At 38.7% G+C, this 18,247-nt stretch overlaps 1 protein-coding gene across 1 annotated transcript; it reads left to right on the top strand.

Moving 5' to 3' along the window:
- The first annotated feature begins 970 nt into the window (after positions 1–970).
- On the top strand, positions 971–10,974 carry LOC149831838 (sucrose synthase 2-like). The gene is made up of 16 exons (XM_090014173.1): positions 971–1,101; positions 2,337–2,462; positions 4,096–4,225; positions 4,328–4,479; positions 4,803–4,995; positions 5,416–5,534; positions 5,923–6,139; positions 6,318–6,413; positions 6,544–6,717; positions 6,872–6,988; positions 7,088–7,254; positions 7,930–8,154; positions 8,976–9,297; positions 9,973–10,217; positions 10,351–10,489; positions 10,759–10,974. Exons 2-16 carry the CDS (start codon positions 2,365–2,367, stop codon positions 10,783–10,785), a joined length of 2,421 nt encoding a protein of 806 aa, XP_089870299.1. The 5' UTR covers positions 971–1,101; positions 2,337–2,364; the 3' UTR covers positions 10,786–10,974.
- Positions 10,975–18,247: the final 7,273 nt, after the last annotated feature.

The raw sequence follows: 18,247 nt of genomic DNA, 5'->3' as shown, positions 1-18,247 counted from the left end.
ATAGGAATTAATTTATAAGCCATTGAAAAAAAAGCTTACACATGATTTTTGGTCCAGCTGGACTGACCCATTGAACATTAGTCTAATGAGTTGGATCATGGGCTGCTCTTCAAACTCGATCCCATTAAGAACCGGGCCAAACCATGCACATTAATAAATGGGCTGAGCTATCTCCGGACTGGGCCACACTTAAAACCGGATGAGCAGAGCTCTAAATGGGCCTGGGCCGGCCCAATGCCCATTCTTAAGTCGAACTGAGAAGAGTACCCATTTGGTAAGCCAAAACCATGCCGGATTACAATCGGATGCAGAGATGGTTTTGATTTTTTGTGACCGAATCCAAAAAATATCCGACATATCTTATCCATTTACATGTAAAAAAGCAAATCTGGTATGAGATTTACACCATCCAAATTCAAATCCGTTTAACCAACATCCGATCCGACTAATTGAATACAATAATTTTGACATTCGATCCCAATCCGAACCGTTTACATCCCTAGACCCAATACTTTAGCTCGCTCGGACCTCCAACCCATATGGACCATTCCCACAAAAATATTAGTCAGACATTTAAGGGTTTACATCCAGGGCATAATCAGGCTCATAAAAGGTTTTTTGAAATTTTATAATTTCAAAAAAGTCAAAAAAAGAAGAAGCGGTGCATCAAAAAGAAGGCTGGTCTTGTAGTGACAACAAATGTAACCCAGAAAACAAGTACCGTCACACAATCTCCTGGATGACGTATGTTCGTGTAAGTAAGACGGTGGAGGAAATTTTTAGTATTAAAAATTATGAAAACGTGGCAGCAGAAAAAATGAGAACTTTTTTTCCAAACTCAAAAGCTTGTCAGGGGATGATTTCCTATTTTTGGGAAAGGAGAGACGAACTGAGTGAGGTGGGCCAAAATGGTAATGGCGGAAAGGCGGTGTTCGAGAAAACCGCATACCGGGAAACCGGAAGCGGGTAGGAGAAAACCGGCAGAGAGTCTGTTTGCTGCAGTAGGAAGGGAAAACCGCTTATTTAAGGGGAGCTCTCTCCCTCTTCTCCTCCATCGCCTTCGTTTCGTTGGCTCCCTCTGCATTTCGTTATTTGCGTTTGGTGCGTTCATTGCGTTTCTTCTTCTTTTTTCCCCTTTCGTTTCCTGTTTTTGTTTCTGCGTTCTTTCCTTCGGGGGAGTTTGTGTGAAGTTCCGGTGTCTGCTGGGGTTTTAGGAGGGTTTTGGTGCTGGGGAGAGAACCAACGAATTGGGTTTCCTACGAATTTTTCTTTTCTTTTTTTGTGGTGATGGGAAGATGAAGTCTCGGGGAATTCTGGATCGGAGCTTTGGTGGGCGAGCCATATGAGTGTCTCAGTCAGGAGCCGGTTTTAGGTTTTATTGGGGAATTTATGGTGGGGTTTTGGCGGGAAAATGTTGGGTTTTTTAGCTTGAGTGTCGGTGGAGTTAGTGGCCTGGGCTCAAACGTGGAAATTTTGAGGTTTTGTTGTGGTTTTTTTAGGGCTCATGGTGTTGCGGTGTGAGAAAAAAATCGTTATTTTCTGAGGCGCTAAAATTCCGTTACAATGTTCGCGAAATTGTGGTTTTGGGGGTAAAAACATAGTTGAAAATTTGAAAGATCTGGATTTTCGGTGGAGTTTGTGGGAGAGTGGGGGAGAAGTGGGCATGTGGTGGTGAAACTGTGAAAGAATGTGTTTGGAGTTACTGAAGTTTGTGTTTTTTATTTTTGGAGGAGAATTGAAAATCTGCAGCGATAGATCCCTGAAATTTGTGATCTTGTAGTTGGATAATCAGTTATTCTGTTGAATATCATAAAAAAGAAGAATTTCTTCTGCTTCTTGTGAAAAAGAAAAAAAATGTTTCTTTGTGGTAGATTAAGTTCCAGTGGGCTGTAACAATGGTTCTCACTTTGACCAATTTGTTTAAAGCATGCTTAAGAAACTTTCGCAGATCACCATTTGTAGTGAGGAATCAGTTAAAGTGAAGCAATAAGATATTTTTTAGTTACCACCTTTTCTATGTAATAAGATATTTTTTTCCTTCAAAATAAAAAGTGAAGCAAATATCCCTACTAGGCGTTACCATAAATTGAAGTTCTCCTCTTCTCTGCGGATTTGTAAGTGGTCAGTGTTGATTTTTTTTTCTTCTGATAAACAAACGCTTGTGGTGAGCTTGATCTGTTTTTTGTAAAAGCTTGTGAGTTGAAAACTTGTTTTGCAGTTTGAACGTTCTCTCTGTTGCATTCCTGTTAAGACTTCATTTCTTGTCTTTAGGTTGAACCTGGTTGAATTGCTCTCATGTTGCAAGATCTTAACCTTCTCTCTTTTTTGTTTTGAAGATCTTTGGTTTTGAAAAGGCGCTCAGCCATGGCGACCCGATCATTGACTCGTGTTCTCAGCATGCGGGAGCGTGTTGAGGACACTCTTTCTGCTCATCGCAATGAATTGGTGTGCCTTTTGTCCAGGTTAGTTTTCATTTTCTGCACATACTTTCTCTGATTTCTGTTATTATTATAGACAGCTTCCTGAACTGTTTTGCTTGACTTGGGAGCTGGTAATAGTTTTGTGCATCACTTCTTTGGAAATCAATACAGGAGTATGATGTGAACATTGTATTATCAGATCTCAGGCTTGAGTGGTAACTTGCCTAGGCTTGCAAGCAATGTTTCAGATCTATACATGGATCTTTTTGTGTTAGGATAACGGCATGATCAACTTGCCTAGGCTTGCAAGCAATGTTTCAGATCTATACATGGATCTTTTTGTGTTAGGATAACGGCATGATCACCTTATTTTTAAAATTTTGTAAGTGCCATACCATGGCTGTGCATTTTGGCCATCTTATTTTTTGGCTTTGGAACGGGTAAATTATTTGATCTGGTCCTTTCATGGGTGGTAAGAACATGTTCTTCTTGTCTTGATCATTTAATTTCTGTAGGATTTGGTTGTAAGGAACTTTCTGTTTCGTAGTAGAAGTGAAGCCTGAATGAGAAAGATCATGTTGCAGGCAATTGTGCTTGTGATAACAATAATGTTTTACGTTGTGATATTTGCTTGATCATGTCGGTGGATTACTTTCTGTACTTTGATACATCCAACTATCTATAATAAAGTGGGAGTAAAAAATTGATCTTTTAGATTGTCTGAGTTGATTGCTTATTATCAATTCTTGTTTGCATGATTAAAGTCTACTTTAGAAAAATTTACTGAATAATTTTGCCAAAGATCTTGCTTTTATCCCTCAATAGCTGATGGATTCATTTTTTCACTGCAGGCTGCCTTAGTCAAACAGCTTTAGGTTTTGATCTGTAAATATTTTGTTACCGGAGGCTGCTTAAAAACAGCTTTAGGTTTAGTGTTAATATATTAGACGGTCACTGACATTTGATGGATACCTTGGCCTTGTTTAGCCTGGTGATTGTATTACTAAGAGAAGAAACTTTCAAGGATATTTCATGGTAGAATCATGGCAGTTCCTTTTTTGTGTGTTTGAATATGGCAGTTCCTTCCTAGTTTGGGCATTTGAATATCTTGGAGATCAGCAGATGAGAGATCTGCTGATTTCTCATCCGACCCTCCCCCTTCAGAGGAGAGATCAGCGGATCTCTCTTCCAGTTTGAATGCTCTCAGATCTTGGTGTGGGGCTATGTCACAGGGACTCGGCCAACTAGGTGCCGCATCCGCGTTGATGCGATGCGATGTGGGTGCGCGTGCGTGTGCGGCACCCCCGGTGCGGTCAACCTGACCTTGGGTGTGGTCAATGCACCCAGGGTCATTTATGTCCAACTTTTGGACTATATATATATATATATATATATATATATATATATATATATATATATATAATTTTTTATATTTTTGCCGCACCCTCGCACCCAAGTTTTTTGAAAGTGCCGCACCCCAGCACCCGCACCCATGTGACATAGGTGTGGGGCTTCATCACATCTGCATGCACTGTGCCAGCTCAGATCTTCCAATCTGAGGTCTGAGCCATTCAAGCGCCCCATGTGTTTTTGCTGTTCAACTTCTACAGTTGCAGTTAGTTGAATTGGCTATTCCAATCTAGTTCAATTAATGATTTACATTTGTTCCTTTCAGGTATGTTGATCAAGGGAAGGGGATCCTGCAACCCCATCAATTGTGGGCAGAGTTTGAAAGGGTAATTGCAGAGGAAGATAGGAAAAAGCTTAGTGACGGTTTATTTGGCGAAGTCTTGAGGTCTACTCAGGTGATGATTGAAGATTGTATAAAACCTTCTTTCAAGTCTAAATATATCTTTGCCTTTCCCTTTTGTGTACCTTTTGCTCATTTTGTCATTAATTTTCACTAGGAAGCAATAGTTTTGCCACCCTGGGTTGCCTTAGCTGTTCGTCCAAGGCCTGGAGTCTGGGAATATGTCCGTGTAAATGTGCATGAACTGATTGTTGAGCAATTGAGTATCCCTGAATATTTGAGGTTCAAGGAAGAGCTCGTCAATGGAGGGTAATTATTTTTTACTTTGGATTGCCACTGTCTGTAAGCGTATCCTTGGGTCCAGAGTACATAGCCTCTTGTCTTCCAAATTTCATATTGGGTTATGTTACATAATGGTTTTAAATGGATTTATTAAACCCCTGTTTTTCTGATGTATCTATATAGAACTTCAAATGACATAGAAATGCTAGTTCCATGGAAAACTACTATGAATTGATGAATATGCACATGTAAGAAGATAACCAAATTCAAAAGGGTGATTTCTTCTTTTTTGTAGCAATGACTTTAACTTTTTTTCTTACGGAGGTTTGTGTCCGCTTTTATGGATGCAGTTCCCAAGATAGTTACCTGCTTGAGCTGGACTTTGAGCCCTTCAATGCTTCATTTCCTCGTCCAAATCGATCGTCATCCATTGGAAACGGAGTGCAATTCCTTAATAGACACCTTTCTTCAAGAATGTTCCATGACAGAGATAGCATGCAGCCATTGGTTGATTTCCTTCGTGCACACAACTACAAAGGAAATGTAAGTTTCCAGCTATGGAATTAATTGCATCTTTTCTTTTCTTTTTTTCTTTTCCCTTAGTCAAGTAGTGTTTGTCAGGTTGTGTCTTCTTTTGGATTCTTTACACAATTCCTTTTTTTCACATAACACAATAGCCTGCAAAGGGACTCTTCTAATCTGATCAACTCAGCAGGATTTGAGTCAACACTTATGTGGTACAACTGACATGGGGTGAATGACATGAGTCAGAATGCCAAATCCCAAATGCTGTTTCAGCTTGTCATCAACTTGGATGACTTGCATAAGACTTAATTTGTCACAATTCCTACTGTCTGAAAATATTAATCTGGTGTTATTTCTCTTGAATGGAAGTGCAATTGAACAAAATGTTTTTTTTATATGATTCCTAATGAGGTGTTGGTTCTTGAATGTGGCGTGCAGACAATAATGCTGAATGACAGAATCCACACTCTACGTGGTCTGCAAACTGCTCTTGCTAAGGCAGAGGAACACCTGTCAAAGCTTCCTGCGGACACGTCTTATTCAGAGTTTGAGCATAAGTAAGTTACTAGTCCAGATGCCCTTTAGAGGTGTGTGTTTTCATGCTTTTAGGATCCAGCAACTCAACCTGAGCATTGGGCTGTACCGCCAAGTAGCAAGTGGGTGAATGGTTGATAATTGCTTGGAATTAGAAACAGTATGCAACTCGGTATCATTCATGAACCTTGTACCCAGCTGGTGTTGATCCCACTTGACCTACCTCAGTGCAGTACTTGTCCATGCAACCAGTCTAGTTTCTATTTCCAAACTGTGATTTGGAGTCTGCTGATGTTGAACCAAAAGGAAATTTGTGTCCTAGATATTGTCTTTCTAATTGTTGAATGAGGTTGATAGACTAACCTTTTCACTGAAAGGATTAATGATTTCCAAGTTTTTTCATATATGCAGATTCCAAGAAATGGGTTTGGAGAGAGGATGGGGAGACAATGCTGAGCATGTTAAAGAAATGATTCATCTTCTCCTCGACATTCTGCAGGCACCCGATCCTTCTACACTCGAAAAATTCCTTGGAAAAATTCCAATGGTGTTTAATGTTGTTATTCTTTCTCCGCATGGATATTTTGGTCAGGCCAATGTTCTTGGACTGCCTGACACTGGTGGACAGGTACTTTCTGTTACAACTGATGATCCTCTTCCTTATTACATTTCTGTACCCAATACTGACCAGTAACGAGATAAACATAACATTAAAGTGGATTAAAGACATGGAAAATAATTCTTATCTCCTGATTTACAGTTTAGAGTTCCACTTGTTGATATCTTCTCTGTGTTTTTTCTTGCAGATTGTGTACATTTTGGACCAAGTACGTGCATTAGAATCTGAGATGCTTCTCAAAATAAAGCAGCAAGGCCTGGACATTACCCCTCGAATTCTTGTGGTCTCTCTCTCCCTCTCTCATGTATTGCAGCTACTTAATGAAATGATCAAATCTTTATTAGGTCTCGTCCTCTTTATGACTGCCCTGCAATTTGATGTGTTTGTGATTTTCGTTGCTTTGTTGAACCAAGGTCTCTCGGTTGATCCCCGATGCCGTAGGAAACACCTGCAACCAACGTTTGGAAAAAATCAGCGGAACCCAACACACCAGCATTTTGCGTGTTCCTTTCAGAAGTGATAAGGGTATCCTCCGTCAATGGATATCACGTTTTGATGTCTGGCCTTACTTGGAGACATTTACAGAGGTAGAGATTTTTCAAAGACAAAATGATTCCCTTTTTCTTTTGTTCTGGTGTTATTTGTTTTAAGGCTTATGTTGATTTCTAATTCACTTCTTATATCAGATACATTTCTCCTGTAATATCCCATCTGCCAACTCTCTTTTGCTACTGTGTTCAGGATGCTGCCAGTGAAATTACTGCAGAGTTGCAGGGCACACCGGATTTGATCATTGGAAACTACAGTGATGGAAATCTTGTTGCCACTCTATTGGCACATAAGCTAGGGGTTACTCAGGTTGGTATCACCGCTTTGTGGATGGCCTTTGTTGTTTTACCTTTTGGATCGCTCTCTAAGCTTTATATGTTTTCCTCTTCTTTTTTTGGTCATATGCAGTGCACCATTGCTCATGCTCTTGAGAAAACGAAATATCCAGATTCTGATATTTATTGGAAGAATTTTGATGAGAAGTACCATTTCTCGTGTCAGTTCACAGCTGATCTTATTGCCATGAACCATGCAGATTTTATTATTACCAGTACATACCAGGAGATTGCTGGAAGGTGACTCTTGTGCTATTGTATTTTGAAGCTGAGAGTGTGCAAGTTTATCTTACAGTACTTTATTCTATCATCATTTGGCATTTTGTAGGTTTTGCCATGCACAAAAAAATTATGAAAAAGATAATGCTTGATTTATGTTTCTTCTTTAGGGCACCTTTGTGTGCCAAAGAAAGGGGCTCCATGCACAATAATGCTGGGAGCCTCTCTCCACTGAAACGAAGACCAACCCCCCCCTGAAAAGAGGGGGCTCCCATTGAAAAACGAGCATCTTTCCTTGCAGAAGGAGATTCTCATGTTTCAATGGGACTTTGTGGGGCCCGTGCACCATTGCTCGTGTGCGTTTCCGTGGAATCCCCCAACTTTCTTTGGCACACAATCGTGCCCTTAAAGTAGAATGTTTTTTGTGATGACATTGTTATGGTTTCTTGGATTATAATATGCTGTCTCAAGTGAAACAAGCTAATAGCTTACGGCAGAATTTTTAATATGAAAACAACTCTAGTCATTCATTATGTTCGTGCTGTTTTGCTTTCTTAGTTGTACTTTAAATATGTCCATCTTAATATTGAGAAATCTTTATTTTTGTAGGACTCTTTTGTATTGTGGCGCTTGCTTTTAAGCAGAATCCTGGTTTGACAAGTATTTTTTGCTTTCTGTTTTTCTTTTTGTTTCCAGCAAGGACACCGTTGGCCAGTATGAAAGTCACACTGCCTTCACTCTCCCTGGACTCTACCGGGTTGTCCACGGTGTTGATGTCTTTGATACAAAGTTCAACATTGTCTCTCCAGGTGCGGATATGGCTATCTATTTCCCGTTTACTGAGAAAGAGAAAAGACTTACTGCACTGCACCCAGCAATTGAAGAGCTTCTGTACAGTCCTGAACAAAATGATGAGCACATGTAAGTACTTTTGCTGCTTCCCATTTTTCCTATTTTTTTGTTAGTCCACAATTCTTTTGTTTTTTTCCTTGCGGTACTTTGTTGCTCTGGTGTGTAAGAATCAATTGCCCAAACAGAACTAGTGTGGCTCTTCTTGGAGCATGTCGAGCTAAGGGTACTCATAAAATTTATCTGGCCTCATGGTCAGACTAATGTGGCAAATTGCCAAGCTTATGCTTAAACGATGAAGAGTTTGCTAATTTGGTCGCCATGTTCTTTTCCCATACAACCTGATCAAACTTGTGACTTTCATTGCCAACTTCGGTGTGTTAAATTCCCTAGTGGCTTTGTTCCATGCCTCATTTCATAGGAAGCCTCAAAGGGCTCTATTTCAAGATATTCCACCCATTTCTCAATTTCATTCAGGTCCATGGTATCATTGGCATGAGCAATATCATTTCCAATGTCTCTTTCTATTTTATTTATATGGAAAGTGAAGAAATTTTCTTATAATATGGTCGCCATGTTCTTTTCCCGTACAACCTATTAAACTTGTGACCTTCATTGCCAACTTCGGTGTGTTAAATTCCCTACTGGCTCTGTTCCATGCCTCATTTCATAGGGAGCCTGAAAGGGCTCTATTTCAATATATTCCATCTATTTCTCAATTTCATTCAGTTCCATGGTATCATTGGCATGAGCAATGTCATTTGAAATGTCTCTTTCTATTTTATTTATATGGAAAGTGAAGAAATTTTCTTATAATAAGCAAGAAGTTGCAACAGAATAACGGGAGGTCATATGAAACAACTCTTTAATTGTGGTGGTTGCTTTTTCTGCAGATGCATGTTGAATGATCGGTCAAAACCAATTATATTCTCTATGGCAAGGCTTGATCGTGTAAAGAACATGACTGGTCTGGTTGAGTGGTTTGGAAAGAACAAGAGGCTGCGTGAATTGGTGAACCTTGTTGTAGTTGCAGGTTACCATGATGTCAAGAAATCCAGTGACAGGGAGGAAATTGATGAAATTGAGAAAATGCATGCTCTTATCGAACAGTACAACCTAAATGGCCAGTTCCGATGGATTGTTGCACAAAAGAACCGGGTCCGCAACGGTGAGCTTTACCGGTACATTGCCGACACACGTGGTGCTTTCATTCAGGTAATTGCCTTGCCTCCTCTGCCAAATTCTTAACATGATAGGTTTTGTTAGTTTAAGCAAGTAATTCTTAGCTTTGTAAGTTCCCAGAAGTTTAAAGATTTTCCTAATTTTTCTTCTTTAGAAAACAAAGGGTATTTTACACGAAGACTTTGAAGGTGGTAGGTTTTTGGTATGAATGAAGATTCTATGAAGCATAGAGACCTAACAACTTGCATTGGGGGCTAAGTTGATCTTTAATGTGAACTTCTAGAATGACATTGTAGTTGGGCCTTGTGACCTCCCATACATGAAGGGAATGTGGCACTGTTCCGGAGTCAGTATTTGTAGGGGGTGATGGGGGGTTTATGCTCTGGGCCACATTACAAAGTCACTTCAGGTCACAAGGTCTATGCTGTTTGGCCTAATAGATGTTCATCTTAGGCTAGTTATCACAAGTGCAAGATTTCTCAGTTATATTCTTGGGGCTTTCAGGTTTGAAATGCTAGATAAGATTTTACGATGTGGGAATCTTACTTCAAATCCTGACTATTCAAAGATCCGTCTTCATTTATGGGGGATAGCTTTGTATTAGACATGATAAATATTGGTGGTTTAGAACTTGAACATGTGATATGGCACTTTACCATAAACAGACTCTGGGAAAGAATCTCATGGATTTGTTTCTTGTGCTTTCAGCCTGCATTCTATGAAGCCTTTGGGCTCACGGTTGTGGAAGCCATGACGTGTGGTCTGCCAACATTTGCCACTTGCAACGGAGGGCCGGCTGAGATCATAGTGCACGGCACATCTGGGTTCCACATTGATCCTTACCAAGGAGACAAGTCTGCTGAACTTTTGGCAGATTTCTTTGAAGGATGTAAGACTGATCCTACACACTGGGATGCAATTTCTCAAGGAGGGTTGCAGCGTATCTATGAATGGTAAGCATTACTCATGCATATCTTTACTGTTTGTTTCACAACTATCAGACTTCCTTTTTGTTCTTTTGGTGGGGAACCTTTGGGCTTGGTGGATGATTTTCTAAAAAAAAATTCTCTGCTTCTTGTTCCACAGCTACACATGGAAGATCTACTCGGAGAGGTTGATGACCCTTGCTGGTGTCTACGGATTCTGGAAATATGTCTCCAAACTGGAGAGGCGTGAGACTCGCCGTTACATTGAGATGTTCTACATCCTCAAGTACCGTGACCTTGTAAGTTTTCATTAGAACCTTTGGTTCAAATTTGAAGTTTTTGTGTTAGGAAGATTGCCAAACCTGCTAAGTTGATCAGACAAGCAGTTCTTTGGTTAGCTTGGCTTCTGTAATTGAGCCTGGTAGCTTGGAGTTCCGGACTGTCTTTCAGCATGGCCAGCATATTACTTGTGGCTTGATGAAGTCTGTTAGGTGTTCCAGATCAACATAGAGTAGAATTCTGCTATTCAGATTACTTTGTTTGGTGATGATTATTTTTCCATTTTCAGGCCAAGACTGTGCCCCTTTCTGGCTGAGAACCTGCGTATGAGTTTGAGGCAGTGGTGTGAGGCTATGCATACGTTTAGAGCGTTGCGTTTATAAGAAGCTTGTATTTTTGCCTTTATTTTTCTTTTCCCTCCTCCGTGATTGAATAATTAGCCATTTTCTTTGAAAGTTTTTGTAATTTTCTATGGGAAATGGAAGCTTTTGTTGTTTCATTGCCATTGGTGTCTGTCAATTTCTCATGTTTTTTGGTTCAAATCTACGGGAATGTTGCAAAATGCATACGGAACTCTAGCCTTGGTTGAGAAGTTTATTCAAGCTTGAGAAATGATATAATTCAGAACTAAAGGCTTGATCTATAATTCAGAACTGGACTCAAGCCCATTCAACATTGAACTATAATTCAGAACAAACTACGCACAAACTGTTAAAGAAAAGGGTGTTGATCCCATTAACCTCATCTGGTTTTAACTACTTTGGCCAAGATCCAGACCTGGTTCTGCCTAAGTCAAGTCTGATTGGGACTGGTACTCTCGCCTCATGATCAGATCGGGTTTGGGATTCAGCTGGATTCACCCAGACCCAAACACTTTGATGGCAACGCTTGCACCTTTTAATCTAAGCGTTAACCCTCGACTCTGCATCAAGCTAGACCCAGACCAGGGCACCAGCACAGGTTGGGGTGCAAATGGATTGTACTTGGATGGACAGGTAGGATCTGTGCCCAATGGCATCATTCTAGTATATGGATCTTTAAACAGGATCTGAATTAATAACCAGATAGATTTGGATTTGCATGATCACGCTTTGCAGATTTGGATTTCAATGTTGAGATACTATCTATCGGATCTATATTCAACTTCAGATTAAATCTGATTGTACTTTTTACATGTAAAACCCTTGTTCTTGAACCTTTTTTAGGACATCCAATATTATCACTTAATTTCGCATCTGGATTGAAGTTATTCAAGGTCTACTTGACATATGAATTCAGACACTTTTCAATATTTGGGTTAAGTTTGGATTTGGCAGTATCCTCAATGAGGTTAGAGGGTCAATTGAGGGGAATACTAAGTTGGTGTATTGATAGATACCGGTTCAACTCACAACTTCACATAAAATGACGTGACTCAAAAAACTGGGTGTAGAATAAAAAAAGAACCTATATTTGAGGTGATTGTGGGTGATGGCAGTAGCTTATGTTGCTTAGAAGTGTGCCAAGATAAACTCAATGAAGTGGCTCCATGAGGCTTAAGAGCATATTGAGCTCAAAAAGTGTTGGGTTTCCCTCCTTTGTGGGACCCATCTATTTACTGAATAAGAACCTTTTGTTAAATGACATTTATTGGCATGCTCATTGGAATCACGCATATTCATTATTGCAGTGGGATTCCCAAGCACGACCTTTGATTGTCTCAAGGTCGATTTATGACGCTTCTGCTGAATAGCGATTTGTGAGATGACGCTTCAACTGAATAGCGATTTGTACTTGGCGCTTCAGCTGAATAGCTATTTGTGAGATGGCGCTTCAACTTTCACATTAAATGTGAATCTCGTTCTCTATTTAGGGAGGGGCAGTTCGGCTAGCGAGTGAGGTTTTCATTTCTTTTTGGGGTTACTTCGTGTGGTTGGTTCTTCAGAATTTTTGTTTCTTTTCGGTGAGGTCTTTCCTCTTGTTAGTTTTCTACACCTTTGTGTGTTTATAAGGCCTATGTCTTTTGGCCATTTTGTAAACTCTATTTGCAGATAATGGAAGAAACTGACCTATCGGTCGTCATAGACGTACCTCAGTTTGAGGGAACCACATAAATCTTGTGTGTTTCTTTAATTTCTATTGATATATATATATATATATATATATATATATATATATATATATTGCTTCCATTGATTTTCACTTAGGAGAAAAGCCTGTTTTCTTAATATCTGGTATCAGAGCAAGGTTAATCCAGTTCTAATCCGTTATATTTTGTGTGTAAAAATTATGAAAAGCAACGTTGGGCATATGATTTGTTTGAATGACACAAATTGGATGACTTGGAAAACAAAAATGAAAGATCTTTTGGTTTGTAAAGATTTGGATGGACCCATAGAGGGTGATAGTGGCAAACCAGAAGAAATGAAAGATGATGAATGGAAAAAGCTAGACCAAAAAGCTGTCAATTTCATTCGACAATGGATTGATGATAGTATTTTTCATCATGTCTCTATTAAAAATTCAATACATGGTCTTTGGACCAAATTGAAGAGTCTTTATGATAGAAAGACGACAGTAAACAAAGCTTTTCTATTTCGAAAGCTTGTGAATCTCAAATATAAAGAGGGCACTTCTATTGCAGAGCATTTGAATGAGATTAAGAGCATTGTGAATCAGTTAGCCACCATGAAAATGACTTTTGATGATGAGTTGCAAGCTTTGTTACTTCTTAGTTCACTTCCTGAAAGTTGAGAAACCTTGGTGGTCACAGTTAGTAACTCTGCACCTGATAGAATAGTAACAATGAGCCAAGTTACCAGCAGTCTATTGAATGAAGAGACAAGAAGAAAATCATCAGGTCCTTTTCACTCTGAAGCTCTTGTGATGAAAAATCAGAGGAGAGGTAGGAGTAAGAGTAGGGCTTCGCATAATTCTGACAAATCGAGAGGTCGTTCAAGCTTGAGTTCAAAGAAAGACGTCAAGTGTTGTTATTGTCACAAGAAAAGGCACATGAAATGGGAGTGCAAAAAACTCAAGTTCAAAGAGCAGAATAAAGAGAAAAATTCAGAGGAAAAGCAAAATGATACAGTTGCAGTCACAGATGGTGAACTCATGATTATCTATGATGATACTAGCATTAATTTGATTGAAGAAGAGACAGATTGAGTAATTGATTCTGGAGCTTCATTTCATGTTACCTCACGGGTTGATTTCTTTACTTCTTACTCGCAAGGTGATTTCGATAATGTTTGAATGAAAAATGAAGATGTGTCAAAAATTATCGGTATAGGTGACATTTGCTTGGAAACAAATATTGGCTGTAAATTGTTGTTTAACGATGAGAGGCATGTACCAGATATTCGACTAAATTTATTCTCTGCTGAAAAGTTGGATGATGAAGGCTACAACAATAATTTTAGTGATGGAAGGTGAAAGCTATCCAAAGGTTCTCTGATATTAGCAAAAGGAAAGAAGACTTGTTCTCTTTACACTATGCAAGCAAAGATTTGCAAGGGTGTTGTGAATGCCGTGAAGAATGACTCATCCATCGATCTATGACATAGAAGGCTTGGGCATATGAGTGAAAAATGATTGCAAGTTTTATTCAAGAAAGAGCTTCTAGCGGTAATAAAATGTATATCTTTGAAAACATGTATTCATTGCTTTCATGGTAAACAAAATAGAGTATCATTCGTAGAAATATTGCATCTAGAAAATCTCATGTTCTAGATTTGATACATTCTGATGTATGTGGCCCTTTAAAGGTTAAGACACTTGGTGGTGCACTATATTTTGTTACATTTATTAATGATCATTCTAGAAAAGTTTTGGCTTATACACTGAAAACTAAAGATCAAGTTTTAGGTGTATTTAAGCATTTTCAAGTCATGGTTGAAAGATAAATTGGAAAACAATTGAAATATGTTCGCTCAAATAATGGTGATGAATACATTGGGCCATTGGATCAGTATTGCACCAATCATGGTATCAGGCATGAAAAGATAGTAAAAAAAATACCTCAATAAAATGAGGTTGCAGAGAGAATGAGTCACACCATTCTTGAGAGAGTCAGATATTTGTTGTCACATTCCAAATTGCCAAGATCCTTTTAGGGTGAGGCAATGAGGACAACAATTGATCTTATTAATTTGTCCCATTCTATTTCGTTGAATGACGATGTTCCAGAGAAAGTTTGGACAGGGAAGGAAGTCTCCTATGATCACTTGAGAGTATTCAGTTGCAGAGCTTTTGTTCATATTCTAAAGGATGAGAGATCCAAGCTTGATCATAAAGCAAAGCAATGTATATTTCTTGGTTATGGGCATAAAGAATTTGGCTAAAGGTTGTATGATCCAATTGATAAAAGGATTGTCAGAAGCCGAGATGTTGTTTTCTTGGAAGATCAGACCATTGAAGACATTGACAAGCTTGAGACAACTGAGTCTAACACTATAGATCTTGTTGACTTAGATCCTCTTGATTCACCTGTTGTTCATGATATCATTGAGGAGATTCAAGCATCTCATGATAATGTAGAGGAAGGAAATATTGAGCCAGAGATTGAGGGGGAGCAGTTACCTCAAGAGCCATCTCTACAGCCACCGTTAAAGAGATCTACTAGAGAGAAACAACCATCTAGAAAATACTCTTCACATGAGTATGTGATGATAACAAATCAAGAAGAGTCAGAGACTTATCAAGAAGTTTTGGAGCATGAAAACAAAACTGAGTAGTTTAAGACGATGAAAGAGGAAATGAAGTCATTGCATGAGAATCACACCTATGATTTAGTAAAACCACCTAAAGAGAAGAAGATTTTGAAAAACAAATGGGTCTTCAGGCAAAAAAATGATAGGAACAACTCTCAACCTAGATTCAAGGCATGACTTGTTGTGAAAGGTTTTGATCAAAAGAAGGGAATTGATTTTGATGAAATCTTCTCACTAGTTGTGAAGATGTTCTCCATCTGAACTGTACTTGGTATAGATGCAAGTATGAATTTAAAAGTTGAACAACTTGATGTGAAGACTGCATTGTTGCATGGTAACTTAGAAGAAGAAATTTATATGGAGCAACTTGAGGGTTTCATTGACAAGGGTAAGGATCAGTTGGTTTGCAAACTGAATAAGAGCTTGTATGGATTAAAGCAAGCACCGAGACAGTAGTACAAAAAATTTGATTCTTTCATAACTGAGCATGGGTATTCAAGAACCACCACAGATCATTGTGTGTTTGTGAAAAAATTTCCAGATGGTAATTTTACTATTCTTTTGCTTTATGTTGATGATATGCTAATTGTGGGCCAAGACATAAGCACGATCAACAAGCTGAAGTTAGAACTGAGTAAGTCCTTTGCCATGAAGGACTTATGTCTAGCAAAACAAATTCTTGGGATGAGAATTGTACGTGACAGATCACATAGGCTGATCTGGTTATCACAAGAGAATTATATTAAAAGGGTTCTTGAGAGGTTTAATATGGACAAAGTAAAGCTTGTTAATTGTCTACTTGCAGGCCATTTCAAACTTAGCTCAAGTCAATGTCCTACAAGTGATAAAGAAGAAAATGAGATACAAAAAATTTTCTATGCTTCAGCAGTTGGTTCTTTGATGTATGCCATGGTTTGTATTCTACCGGATATATTGCTCATGCAGTTGGGGTTGTTAGTCGATTTTTGTCAAATCCGGGGAAAGAGCACTGGGCAGCAGTGAAATAGATTCTGAGATATCTTCAGGGCACTTCAAAGATGAGTTTGTGTTTTGGAGCCTATTCTTGATGGGTTCATAGATTCTGATATGACTAGTGATGTCGATAGTAGAAAATCTACTTTTGGGTATTTGATTACTTTTGCAGGGAAAACAATTATATGACAATCGAGATTGCAAAAATGTATAGCTCTCTTCACTACAGAAGTTGAGTTCATTGCCATCACAGAAGCAAACAAGGAATTACTATGGATGAATAAATTCTTACAAGAGTTGGGATTAAAACAAGAAATGTATGTTCTTCATTGTGATAGTCAGAGTGTGATCCACTTGAGCAAGAATTTCTCATTTCATTCAAGATAGAAACATATTGATGTTAGATACTATTGGATTTGTGATGTCTTGAATGATAAATTGTTACATCTTGAGAAAGTCCACACTGATGATAATACTTCAGATATGTTGACTAAGGCATTGCCTAAGAACAAATATGAGAAGTGTCGACTCTTGGCAGAAATGGTTGAAGTCTCCACATAAGTTGAAAGGGAGAGAATTGTTGGGTTTTCCTCCTTTCTGGGACCCATCTATTTACTGAATAAGAACCTTTTGTTAACTGATATTTATTGGCATGTTCATTGGAACCGCGCATATTTATTATTGTGGTGGGATTTCCAATCACGACCTTTGATTGTCTCAAGGTCGATTTATGGCGCTTCAGTTGAATAGCGATTTGTGAGATGGCACTTCAGCTGAATAACGATTTGTGGTTGGCGTTTTAGCTGAATAGCGATTTATGGTTGGCGCTTCAGCTGAATAGCGATTTGTGAGATGACGCTTCAACTTTCACATTAAATGTGAATCTCGTTCTCTATTTAGGGAGGGGCAGTTCGGCTAACGAGTGTTCCTTTTGGCCATTTTGTAAACTTTGTTTGCAGATAGTGGAAGAAACTGACCTATCGGTCATCGTGGAAGTACCTCAGTTTGAGGGAACCACGTAAATCTTGTGTGTTTCTTTAATTTTTGTTGATATATATATTCCTTCCATTGATTTTTACTTGGGAGAAAGCATGTTTTCTCAACAAAAAGCAGATTCATGCGGCACTCAACCTAATTAGTTGAGTTCAGATATTCCATTCTTTGACCAAACCCACGTATCTCTCTTTCTCATCCTACTTGAGAATGGTGGAATAGTGATAGGCCTGATCCTTCCTTACCATCCAGTGTCACTACCAACCTGGAAGGGATTTTAAACAAGACAGTGATGCAGTATTTGATCAGTTTGTTCCAGCCATAGGATGACAAATGGGCCCAATTTTAATCAGACCTTTGATCCTAACCAATATATTGTTTTCTTAAATTAACCTTCAAGTAGAATATGAATGTGCGTTTGCATGGGATCCGAACTTATGGAGTCTAACTACTCTTGGACTCGAACTCAGACTCGGACTCGATTTAAAGATCTACATATTATCCCTCCCGTATGTGTTCAAATCCAGATCAAGTCTGATCCTTCTCAAAATTTGTATTTAGATTTGGATCAACTATGATCTGGACTGTGTCCAATCAGTGTGCACCCCTAGATCCTATCCTAATCCTAAATCTTATACAAGTAGAAGCATGGATAATGGACCCCAAATAAGTCTTTCCTTCGTAATCGTTTTTTTTTTTAACATTGCTTCTTTATCATGTGTTTTTAGAATGAAATTATAAATTTCATTGAGCATTTGTAAATTCTTCTTTGAAAATAGATGTGTTTTCTTACATGATACTTTTGTAATTTTTTTTGGACAATCGCTAAAAACTGCTTTGCTCGCCAAGTTTAATTTTCTTGAAGCCCAAAATTCTCCTTGAGAGATTACAATCAACTTTGGCCTTGGGGAATAACCTCTGGGTTTAGAACTCTGACATACTATTAACTTGTATACATTCACAGGTTGCCCCTATCAGATGAGCAGAGCCCTCATGGGCATACGGATCATTGGGTTTGGCAAGAAAAAATGAAGCCCCAAAATGGGTGGGTTTGAGTTTCTGGTTTGAAGCATGATTGGGTTTGGATTGAATTTAGGAAAAGCTTGAAAGCATTGTACCCAA

This window comes from Nuphar pumila, chromosome 7 (assembly GCF_984573655.1).
Source record: "Nuphar pumila chromosome 7, dmNupPumi1.hap1.1, whole genome shotgun sequence".
NCBI lineage: Eukaryota > Viridiplantae > Streptophyta > Magnoliopsida > Nymphaeales > Nymphaeaceae > Nuphar > Nuphar pumila.
Note: the sequence above shows the minus strand (reverse complement) of the source record. Positions and strands in the feature narration are given on the sequence as shown.